Source organism: Episyrphus balteatus, chromosome 1 (assembly GCF_945859705.1).
Source record: "Episyrphus balteatus chromosome 1, idEpiBalt1.1, whole genome shotgun sequence".
NCBI lineage: Eukaryota > Metazoa > Arthropoda > Insecta > Diptera > Syrphidae > Episyrphus > Episyrphus balteatus.
In genome coordinates, this window is record NC_079134.1 from 156622919 (window position 1) to 156635361 (window position 12443).

Genomic DNA, 12443 nt, shown 5'->3' on the forward strand with positions numbered 1-12443 from the left:
AGAAAAATGAGAACAAAAAGCAATAACTTCAAAGAAAATTTGAATTTCAATACATAATTGAGGATGAAATTTAATATTTATGTATATTATTTATCAATGAAATTAGTTGATTTTTTAATTTGATTGATTTCTGATGGAATGTTTATGATTGAAAAATTTAAGCCGATGAAATTTTTTATAAACTTAATGACTTATTTCATTTCGAAATAAAATTTCATGGTTTCGGTCTTAAATTGAACTAATGTTTGAAAGAGATCTTATTTATTTGATGGTAAATTGATGTTTTATGACTGAAAACAAAAGTAATAGTTTGTACAAATTTATAAGAAAAGAAGAAGAAGAAGAAAGAAGAAGAATAAAAGATCAAATTAATTTTATTCCACATCAGAATAAAAGTTCTTTCGATTTAAACTTTGAATTGATGTGTTTTGAAGTATTTAATACCAAATTTGATAATATCAAAAAAAACTGATTTTTGGCATATTAAAAAATAAATAAAATATGAAAAAATATCCGTCATTTTATCCTTTTTAAATGTTTAAAGCAAATGTTCATTAATTTACTGACGTTAAATGAATTCACAGTTGTCCCAGCCCGTGACATCACCTATATTATAACTATTATGTGTTTTTTTTTTTTTTTTTTTGTTAGACAATCTTTGTTTATATTTTGCTTTTTGTTATAGAGCTTTTGTACGAATTCAAAAGATTTGAACAAAATTTTGACATAGATTCTGTAAGAAAATACACTATCTCAAAATCGCTTCTTTTTTGTTAGCAAAAGTACCCTTTGCATTGAGCTCAAAGAAGACAATTTTACCATGTTTATGGGAAGATAATACAGTATTTAGCTCATAAAACAAAAAATCGAAAAAAAATGTAATTCTCAAAGGGACATGTTGTTGTGCTTTTCGCTTCTGGAATAAACTTGACTAAATTTTTACGGAGCTTCAACAATTCCTTTTCGTTTCCCGGATCATTGAGATAGAAATTTGTGAGAATGTGGTCCATAAAACTTTGTTTTTGAATGAAAGAAGCATACCAATATGTTCCTTTGAGAATTCAGTTTTATTCGATTTTTGTTTTATGAGATAAATACTGTATTATCTTCCCATAAACATGGTAAAATTGTCTTCTTTGAGCTCAATGCAAAGGGTACATTTGCTAACAAAGTTTTTGATGAAAGAATGGCATTTCCAAATTCATACTTTTTGGACTCAATCCGCGATAAAGTGAATTCTTCAAAATGCTTCAATTTTTGCAAGTGCATTTTTTTCATTTTTTGTCCGTTTGTGGTAAATTTTGAATAGTATAATTATATTTTTGTGTTTGTATATTTGGTAATTTTTAGTTTCCCGCGATAAATTCAGTTCTCCACAGATTTTTTAACAGACACACAGAAATTATGACTTGCAACAGAAGATGCACTAATTTCAATGTTAAGTTCCGGCGTTTTGCCCAATTTTTTACAAATCGGGGCCTTAACAAGTCTGTCAGTTGTATACGTGCTTGAAACACGTAAATTGCATTCCCTTACCTTCCCTTACCTTACCAACGTTGAAAAAAAACGTTTGTCAAAATACTTTTTTCCCTCAAAAATTAGTACTTTTTATACAAAAAATGCAGCCTAGAAGCATAATACCAACTATATGACTGACATTGACCATCATGAGATTTACCATAATATACTTAATAAATAACCGTCAATTTTCTTATTTTATGTTTAACCGTTACAGATTATTCTCATCAGTTAGAAAAATATTCATTTTGTCAAAATACTTTTTCCGACCATTGTATATTACTGTAGGTATGGTATGACTTTTATTAGTATTTGTATAGAAAATTTTGAATTTTTGTAATAGTGAATTTTTATGAAATTTTCTGAAGCTGATGCTTACACATGCATAATGCAAGCTACTGGCACTGCACCTGTACGGAGGCCTTAGAAATTTAAAAATGAAATAAATGAAAAAAAAAAAAAATTCTTTTCAAGTATATAGCGAAATGCTTTTTCAAAAATTTTAACCAAAAAATTTACAATGGTTTTGTAACCTCTACAATTTTACCATCAATTGAATAAAGAAAAATAAAAAAAAAACCTTAGTGAAACCATTTACCTACTTAGCAAAACTACTTTCTAGTAGAGACCAGAAATAACAGTCAACCTTTATTTTCAATCGGTTTCTTTCTGAGAGTTACCACATTACTTTAATAGTTTCGGTTAAGGTTTGAGACTTATTTTTAAAAATCAAAAATAAAGGTTATCGGTTGAGATTTATTTTTTATTTTTGAAGTGAAAACTTCTTTAGTATCGTAGTGATTTGAAACAAGATGAAACGAAAACGCGACACGACTTCAACTTGTTATAACTTTTTTGTTTTAATAGATAGATAAATGAAATTTGTACTGTAGATAGGTAATTAAATAAATTATAATTGTGCAAAATTTCAATTAATTTCATATTCAAAATTCGGAGATAACGGTAAAAAGATATTCTTTTCCAACACACGTTATATCTTTTGATCTAGTGTACATAAAAATTTGGTTTAACTTTAATACGCATGCTGATAACATAACCTTTTATTTGATATATCACACATAACGCTACGTGCTCTACAAGTTACACAATCTTAAATTGAATACCTCAAAACACCTGTGGAGATCTGTTGGCGATGACCAGCTACCAGTGTAGGAAGTACCGTAATCTCAGTCTGGAAATTCGACATGGTTGACTTTAAAAAATTCTAACTTCTCTTGTAGACATCTTTGAAATAAGATTTATACATCATTATACAAGGTGAAACAATAAGCTTTCACATGGTATACAATTTTTTATAGGTTGTCAAACAAAAAAATTGATTTAATAGCATGAGAACATAAAAATAAATGTTTTTTTTTGCTTTTTGAATGAAATTTCATCGAGTTTAAAAAATTCTAGCTCTTTTTGTAGATGTCTCATAGACCTGATCGATATATATATTTTGAGCTAAGACAATAAGCTTTCAGATGGTTTAAAAATGTTTGTAGGTTGTTAGGTAAAAAATGCATTTAATAGCGTGAGAAGATAAAAATACGTGTTTTTTCGCTTTTTTTTTTATGGAAATTGATCGAGTTCAAAAAATTCTAGCTCTTTTTGTAGATGTCTCATAGACTTGATCGATATATATACTTTGAGCTAAGACAACAAGCTTTCAGATGATATATATAGGTTGTCATATAAAAAACATGGATTTGAAGGTGATAGAATAAAAATAAGTAGATTTTTTCTATTTTATTTTTTTTTTGCAAGAAAAATGATTTTTTAAGGTTTCACTTCTACCACGTGTGAATTGCACACATAATTTTTTTTTTTAAATATCTGTCGATGGTTGAGATTTTTACAAAAAAATAAATGGAAAAGGTCAACATTTAACCGTTTTCGCTGAAAATAAATCAAAAATGGTCAATTCAAAGGAAAATGTCGAATATGTCAAGAATGTCTTTATATTGCAAAAATAAATATGAAAAGGATGTTTTTTCTAAGTTTATGTATTAAATAATGTATGAACTAAATACACTCACAAAGTTCTTTAGACCCAAGATTATATCTCTTTTCGTTTACCTAAAGTAAAATCTAAAGACGAAAATGTGTTTTCCACTGTGATTTGAGTCGCTGGGTCGACAAGCACAACCAATACAATTTCGAATATTTCAGGAGACCGATGTTCTTCATATACTTCATACCATATCTCGGAATTTAAAAAAAAAATGAAAAAAAAATTTTTGATGCCAAAAGGTACCGGGGACTCTAACCTACATTTGGGTACCACTCCCGTCACTGTAGGTGCACGCGTTCTCAAACCGAGAGAATTTGAAGGTCAAAAAAAAGTTAAGCCCGATTCTGAAAAAATAGGCATGATGTGGCGGTTTAACATGGAAGATGATTTTTTTCAAAATCTGACAATGTGCAAAGCGTAGGCCAATGACACAAGCTATCATTTGGCATCACTCCCAAAAATTGCTCTCAAGCGCTTTAGCTTCCAGGAACGTTAAAAAATTCGGGGATTTTTCGAAAAAAGATTTTACCCCAACTTTCAAACGCGATTTTCTCGGAATTTTGAAAAAAATCCAAAAACCCTATTATACCACTATCGGGTAGCTAAGAATATAAGCTTTCATATGGCACCACTCCCATGTCTCTAGGAATTGATACATTTGCAGATGAGATTTATTTTTTTCTCTCAGCGATAAATCTCACTGGTTGACCGAAACATAAAAAAATACAAAATAAAGGTTTCTCTCAGACCTTGACCGAAATTTTTCTTTTTAAAAAATAAAGGTTATTTTATAACCTTTATTGAAAATGGCGACAAATAAGAGTTATTAATTAACCTTTCAAAAGGTTGAGATTCAAAATAAAAGCAATACAGAGCTTTTTATACCAAATTAATTTAAAACTCATTTAAAACTTAAACGATGGGTCAAAAATTGTTATGTTTTTTTTTCTAATTTTGTTAGCACATTATTTTTCAAAATAAGAAATGTCCACTCAAAAAATATAAAAAAAAATAATAATTTCATTGATGAATGCGAATGTTTTTTGCATGTGCTGCTCCAAAAATAACAACCAAATAAAAAAAAAACTAAAATATAATCAAAATGATTGTTTACAATGCGCTTGACAGCTAAAAATAATTTTTTTGCTTAAAAATTAATTTTAGATCAAAAATATTTCCCAGATAAACATTTTTATTAATTTTTTTTTTTTCATTATAAAAATTTAAACATCTGCAGACTAAAACACAAAAAAAAATTTCATAACCTAAATTCAAAATTTCACACGAAAAATACAGATGACAAACATAAATCCATCATCACCAAATCGATCAAATCTTCGACGAAAATTAGCAGTAAATGGCCGTGTGAGACAAGCATCGCCATCGAGTATTCGAAATCGTTCGGCATCTGCCTCGTCGGTTGTTCCAGACATTGCTATTGTAATCGAAGATTATGATCAGATACAAGCTAAAGCAAATTCAATTCAATCATACAACAACAAATACAACAAATTGGATATAAAATCACGTGACAGAGTGGCAAGAAGAAAATATTGGAAAAATCATGATAATTACGATTATGGTGATGGACGCAATGATGATGGTTTGGATGTTTATGATTTCGATGATGACGATTTTGGATATTATTATGATGATGAATCGAGTGTAGATTCAGACAAAAGTTGGACTTCTAGGTATGGTTGTTATTATTTTTATTGAAATGTTAATTACAGATCCCGTTTCAATTATGTGCTAAATTAAAAAATATCTAAACGAAAATGAAGATGAAAAAATGATACAGATGAGAACACTTAATAAAGTCAAATTTGTTAATTTTTTATTTCAGCGCCAGCGGTAATAAATATTTTACAAGGTCACTATGGCGTATGTGTAACATTATTTTAGAAAAAATCTTTTTTATTCATATTTCTAACCAGTTGATTTTTGTGCACCACTTTCTAAATACATGGGCGTAGCTAGAGATTTCATCTAGGGTGGGCCAGATGTTATCATCGACCAGAAGCCATAACCATGAGTGTTCAATTTTTTTTTACTAGGCAAGTATTGGTTTCGTGTCGAGGTGTTAATCAAAACCAACATTACGATGGTGGAGAATTAAGAAAAAGTGCATCTAGGAATTCTGTCCGTGCGTCTGTACGTCCATCTGTACACATTTCCACAGCCATAAACCAGTGGACTGATTTTCTTCAAATTTGGTACAGATGATTTTTATAGAATTCTAAAAGTTGTTTTTTTTTTGTTCTTTTTCTACCTTAATTACCCCCATACAAATTCTTCAAGTTATACCAAATAACTTGAACTTGAAACGGCTCTAACGATTTTGATTAAACTTTGCAGGCGTAAAACTGCACTTTTAGTTTTTCTCAAAAAAGTCTAATAACAAAAAAAATTATTTAACAAAACTTTGCCCTGAATGTCGGCTCTTCCCCAACATCAACAAAATTTCTTTGAAATTTAAATCTGTAAACTAACATAAGTGTTAGTTTACAATAACTACGTGACACAGTCGTGCATTTTATTTAATTTTCGCCTTTAATTGGCAATTTATTTTCAGTTTTTGATTAGTTATTGAAAAAAATACTCCAAAAATTCTGCAAAAAATGTATTCTCTGAAAATAAAAATTAAACCGGCTCCTAGAGCAGGATAAATTTTTGACAACTGAAATTTTCGAAAACGGTACATTTAATTCTTTTGAAATTTTGTTTTTAGATGTTTATTAGTGATTTCTACAAAATGACATACCAATTTTATTTTTAAACTTTTTTTCCAAAAAATTATTTATAAAAAATTAGTTTTTTAAAAAACGGCTCTAACGATTTTGAAAATTTTTTTTCTAAAAATGCATGTTAATATATCAATCAAAACTGCATACTTGTTTTGGAGGGCAATTTAATTTCAGATTTTATTTTATTTTTTTTAAAAAACGAATTTTTTTTTTTCCAAATTTCTATATAAAAAGTCTTAAAAATTTAAACAACTTTAACTCTAAGAGCAAGTTCGTGCGACCCCAGTCGTGCATTTTATTTATATTATCCTTCTACTAAAAAAAATCATGTTTTTATAAATCGGCTTTTTAGCAGGTTTCTTTACATATTCTTGTATGAAATTGAACGCTCTACAAAAAAGGTCTTGGACACCATTTTTGATTATCTAACCGTTTAAAAGATATTTGACGTCCAAAAATCTTAATTTTGTAAAAAATTAAAGGAGAATGGGCAAGTTTGTATGAAACGTGGACGTTACGCGGCCAGGAATGAATTTGTTATTTTTTGATGTAATTAAGGTTTAAATATATTGTGCAGAAGTTTTATCCCTGTGACGTATGTATTTCAATAACGCATAAAATGCATTTTTGCATTTAACACTTTATATATGTCTCAATGTTATAACTCAATTGTGTATTTTAAGTGCAAAATATTATTTTCTGTCATTTTCCCTGAGTCTGAAGACCTTTATCTTGAATATCCAACCACTAGAACCCAAACTATAAGCATTTTAAAACAACAAATTCAAGCCTATTTTTAGAGTATTGTTGTTCAATTTTTTGTTACTTTGAATTGATTGAAAACTTTCGAACCTGAAATGGTTGTCTTAAAAATCTTATATTATGAGTTCTATTGGTCGGATTTTCAAGATTAATGTCTTCATGCTCAGGGAAAATGACAGAGCATCATATTTTATATTCCATATAAAAATATAAATCAGTTTGTCCTTCATACATTGAACAATGCATTAACAATACTAATACTGCATTATCTTGCATTCTTAACGCAATACAGCGAAACGTCCAGTAAAAGTTTTTCCTGGGCTATAATTCTTTCATTTGATACCAATTTTATTGATGGCCGCTCAACGTCCAAAATGCCCATTCTCCTTTAATTGAAAAACTAATTTTAATTTAAAAATTCTTTAAATTATTAAACATACATACAGCCCTATAATTCTCAGCAAGCGATATTAAAAAAAAAAATGTTATTGGGAGCTAATACCAGACTAAAGGTTCCGTAGAACTGTCGGTTTTTCTAGGGTGGGCCATTGATTTTCTAGGGTGGGCCTGGCCCACCCAGGACCCCCCCTTCCTACGCGCATGTCTAAATATTAAACTAATTTATCTGAAAATAAATGATTCAACCAAAAAAAAATCTAAATTGAAATTTTCAAAAATCATAACCCAAGCAACAATTTGCGTACTCGATAGCCAAATTACCGCGGTAAAAATATTACTTGGAATAACAGCGGTTATATGTAAAATTGTTAGAAATTGGTTATTTTGTAACTGCGGATAATTTGTAGGCAGAAATTTACCCTTTAATTAACCCAAAGTTTATTTCTGTTAAATTTGTATCCTTTTTTCTCGGTATTTTAAAAGCCTAGGTTCTAAATGGGCTTTAAAATTCCTTTTTCAAAATTCGGTTTTAAATCAGTTCTATTTTTACCAATAATTAACTTTTTTTCAATTGTTTGGTTAATTTATAACCAATTTTAGCAATGAAGTCCAAAACTAGCTTTAAAATAACTGAATGTATAGGTTAAAAAGAAACAACTTTTGAAATTGGTAATTAAATATCTAAAAATTTACGCTTAAGGAAGCTTTGAAGAAAAAAAATAAAAAAAATTAAAAAAATTCATATTTTGCTACACCAAAAACTAAAACTTACATAATTTAAAAAATAATGACATACTTTTTCACAGAATGTTATCAAAATCAAAGATAAGACCCCCCTCTAACTTCGGTACCAAAGATGTCAAAAGTTTGGTTTTAAATTTGTATCAGTTAAATTTTGATTGCTTACTTAGTAAGTTTTCAAATAACTTTAAAAATCGGTGATTAAATGAAAATTGTCAAGAGAACAATATAAATATTTAATTGATACAAAATGAAAACCAAACGTTAGAACTAGGTACATTCATTCATCTTTGTACTTTTTGTGTTAACAAAATTCCTGACATAGGTACTTATAAACGACATAACCGATTTCAACAAAAATGTTTGTATGGATTAATATAGTATGTAGTATTAAAATTGATTTTGAAAACCTGTTCTTCAATTTCTTGGCACTTCATTTTTACATTTCAATTCTTGAAAATTTTTTTAATTTTTTTTTATAAAATTTTGACTGTTTGACTATACCTACATTAGGTGCAATATTATAGTTGACATAGCTCATTTATGGTGAAATAGTCAAACGAATCGACGAATATCAAAAAAATAAAATGCACAACTGGGTCGCACGAACTTGATCTTAGAGTTAAAGTTGTTTAAATTTTTAAGACTTTTTATATATGTATAAATTTGGAAAAAAAAATCCTTTTTTTTTTTTAATGAAATAAAATCTGAAATCAAATTGCCCTCCAAAACAAGTATGCAGTTTTGATTGATATATTAAGATGCATTTTGGTTGGAGTCGTTTTCAAAAAAACTAATTTTTTATAAATAACTAGCTGACCCAGCGGACTTCGTTCCGCCATTTTTTGTATTTATTTTTAATTTTCGACTCTAATTAGTTAACATTTTAAATGAAAAAGGGAATCAAAACTTGAAAAGTTCGTAAAATGAGTTTAAAAATATTTACTTTTAAACTTTTAGCAAAAGTGGGCTATGTAAAATATGGCCTATGTTAAAAACGGCCAAAAAACTTGGGACAAAAAAACTTGTTTTTTCCGTTATTCGGTCAAAAATCATTTTAAAAATTCAAAAATTCATTTTGTTCATGCATGCGCATGATTGAAACCTATATTTCCTATAAGTTTGAGATTTTTTGCAGACTTAAAAAATTAAAAAAAAAAATAAAAGACTTATCAAAAATGTCCCTAAAAATTAGGTTGTTTTTCAAAAATTTTTATTTCAAAATACAGGGCCTATGAAAAAAATCCGTTTTGGACCCCTAATTTTTTTTTTAATATCTTTCTCATGGTGTAACTCAAATTTCTTTGCAAAATTTTGCGTACCTCTAATTAGTCTTTTGTCTAAGAGTTATGACTGCAAAAAAAACTTCACAACTTGGTTTAACTATTGAATAAATTTGTCTATCATTTAAAAAAACAGTCAACTCTTTACGACTTACCGTTTAGAAAATAGCCTCTTTTTTCAATGTCGTGTTACCCCTATTTACCCTATAAAATCTTAAATTTTTTTTGTCTTAAACCTTCTCCTCTTATGCCTCTTTGATTTAAAAAAAAATTAAGAAAATAAGTCAGTCGGTGTGGCCGGTTAGCGAACGTACACAAAACCAAACTTTAATATATATAATAGATTTTGTAAAAAAAGTTTTAAAATAAAATTGGTACCTATGCCATTTTGTAAAAATCACTAATCAACATCTAAAAACAAAATTTCAAAAAATTCAATGTCCCGTTTTCGAAAATTTGATTTTTCAAGAAAAAAAATATTTTTTTGGAAATCTTATTTTTGGTTTATATTTAAAATATATAAATGTTTCTTCACAAAAAGTTTTGTTGAAATCGAATAAGCAGTTTCGGAGATAATCGGATTTAAAAAAAAAGGTTCTATGGCAGGTACCGTTAATAATGATTAAAAACAAAATGTTTTTCATTAAAAGATAGACCTTAGCTTAAAACTAACATTTGAATTTTTTAAACAAAATCGTTGGAGCCGTTTTCGAGATATTTCAATTTTACTAAAATCGGTTTATGACAAGTACCGTTATTTTTGGTCCAACAAAATTTATTCCAAAAACCCCTCTCGAGAGTCGCCAAATAACGCTACATACCAAGTTTGACATTAATCGGTCCATCCGTTTAGGCTGTAGCTCCTTATACAGACAGACAGACTGACTGACAGACTGACAGACGGACTTCCGAAAATGTCATGGAAAAATGTTATCTCAACTTTTTTTTTGTACGAATGCAATGCAGAAATTTTTTATTTGCAATAAAATTTCTTTTTTTTTTATTGCAACATTATTTTTACTTGCAATAAAAATTTAATTTTCAATGCAAATGTATTTCAGTTGCAAAAAATATTTATTTCAATGCACATTTTTTTTTTTTTTTGTTCTAAGCCTTATTAGAGACAATCTATAGGTTTGTATGAGAAATTGTTGATAAAGTATAAAGAAAACAAATTGTATCCTCAGTACCTATTGGAAAAATTAAAACCATAAATGTTTTCTATAATTATAGATTTTTTTCCACTTACAATAAATTGGCGGGAACTGCTTGATATATTATCTTAAACATTCCTTTTTTCTATTTTATTTTAATTTTAAAGAGAAAAGGGAATAATTCACAAAATATTGATAAAAAAATATTGAAAAAAAAACTTCAAAACTTAACAAATTTAAAATGTATGTATATAACCTTTGTAAATTCTCAGGAAACATTAAAATGACTTTGTAAATTTTTAATTTATGTTATTGAGAAATGCAAACAAAAATTATCATTGTAGCTATATATTGTAGGCAGAAATAAAATCCAAAACAAATAAATTAAATATATTTTAACTTCAATGAAATTATTTACGAATAATAACTCAAAGAAACATGCAGCAAAAACATTAACACATTTTCCATGCACTTAATTCCATATAAGCCATGACGTTTGTGTACTGGCTCAGTTATTTTTTTTTTTTAATTATATCAACAAAAAATAAACAATCCGAATTACAATAAACATGAATGGTAACTTATACACTACGGTTCACTTGATTAGACCCACTTAAAAAAAAAATATGTAAAAAGAGCAATCTCCATCATAGTGAATAATACTTTTGTCTCTTGAAATCAGACAATTTTGAATCCGAAGTTAAAATTTTGAGCGGAATTTCGAAAGAACAAAAAAGTGGCCAAAATACACGCGAAATGCTCGTTCAATAAAAAATTTCTTTTATCAATCTCACTCAAATCTATTATATATATAAAAGTTTGGTTTTGTGTACGTTCGCTAACCGGCCACACAGACTGACTCATTTTCTTAATTTTTTTTTGAAATCAAAGAGGCATAAGAGGAGAAGGTTTAAGGCAAAAAAAATTCAAGATTTTATAGGGTAAATAGGAGTAACACGACATTGAAAAAAGAGGCTATTTTCTAAACGGTAAGTCGTAAAGAGTTGACTTTTTTTTTAATGATAGACAAATTTATTCAATAGTTAAAAAAGGTATTGAACAAATTCAAAAAAAATTCAAAACCAAGTTCTGAGGGTTTTTTTGCAGTCATAGACCTTCGACAAAAGACTAATTAGAGGTACGCAAAATTTTGCACAGAAATTTGAGTTACACCATGAGAAAGATATTTAAAAAAAAAATTAGGGGTCTAAAACGGATTTTTTTCATAGGCCCTGTATTTTGAAATAAAAATTTTTGAAAAACAACCTAATTTTTAGGGACATTTTTGAGTAGTCTTTTATTTTTTTGGAATTTTTAAAAGTCTGCAAAAAATCTCAAGTTTATAGGAAATATAGGTTTTAATCATGCGCATGCATGTACAAACTTTTGAATTTTTAAATCGATTTTTGACCGAATAACGGGAAAAACAATTTTTTTTTGTCCCAAGTTTTTTGGCCGTTTTTAACAGTTTTTTATTTTTATCTTTTTTTCTTCAATAGATAAATGAATGAAATTTACAGTGTAGATAGATAATAAGACTATATTTGTACAAAGTTTCAATTAATTTTGTAATGACAAATTTGAAATATCGGTAAAATAAAACTCTATTTTTCAACACGTTACATCTTTTGATCTGGAGCTTACAAAAATTTGATTTATCTTTATTGAGCATCCTGATAATATTACCTTTTATTTGATATATGACACATAACGCTACATTCACTACAAGCTTCACAATGGTAAATTAAAAAACTTAAAAAACGTTTTTAACATAGACCACTTTTGTTTAAATTTTAAAAGTGAATATTTTTAAATTAATTGG

General features: G+C 27.9%; 1 protein-coding gene across 10 annotated transcripts in view; it reads left to right on the forward strand.

Annotated features, from left to right (window-relative positions):
• Window positions 1-12443, forward strand: part of LOC129921530 (potassium voltage-gated channel subfamily KQT member 4) — a 331029-nt gene that overhangs the window by 203710 nt on the left and 114876 nt on the right. For 4 of the 10 annotated variants that reach the window (XM_056003392.1, XM_056003393.1, XM_056003394.1 and 1 more), the window contains exon 1: window positions 4787-5229. The exons of 2 other annotated variants lie outside the window; for them this stretch is intronic. In XM_056003392.1, coding sequence (XP_055859367.1) covers window positions 4832-5229 — 398 coding nt within the window. In that variant the 5' untranslated portion in view covers window positions 4787-4831. Of the gene's footprint in view, window positions 1-4786; window positions 5230-12443 lie in introns of those variants that run through there. 4 more of the 10 variants (XM_056003402.1, XM_056003397.1, XM_056003399.1 and 1 more) reach the window with 2 other exon arrangements.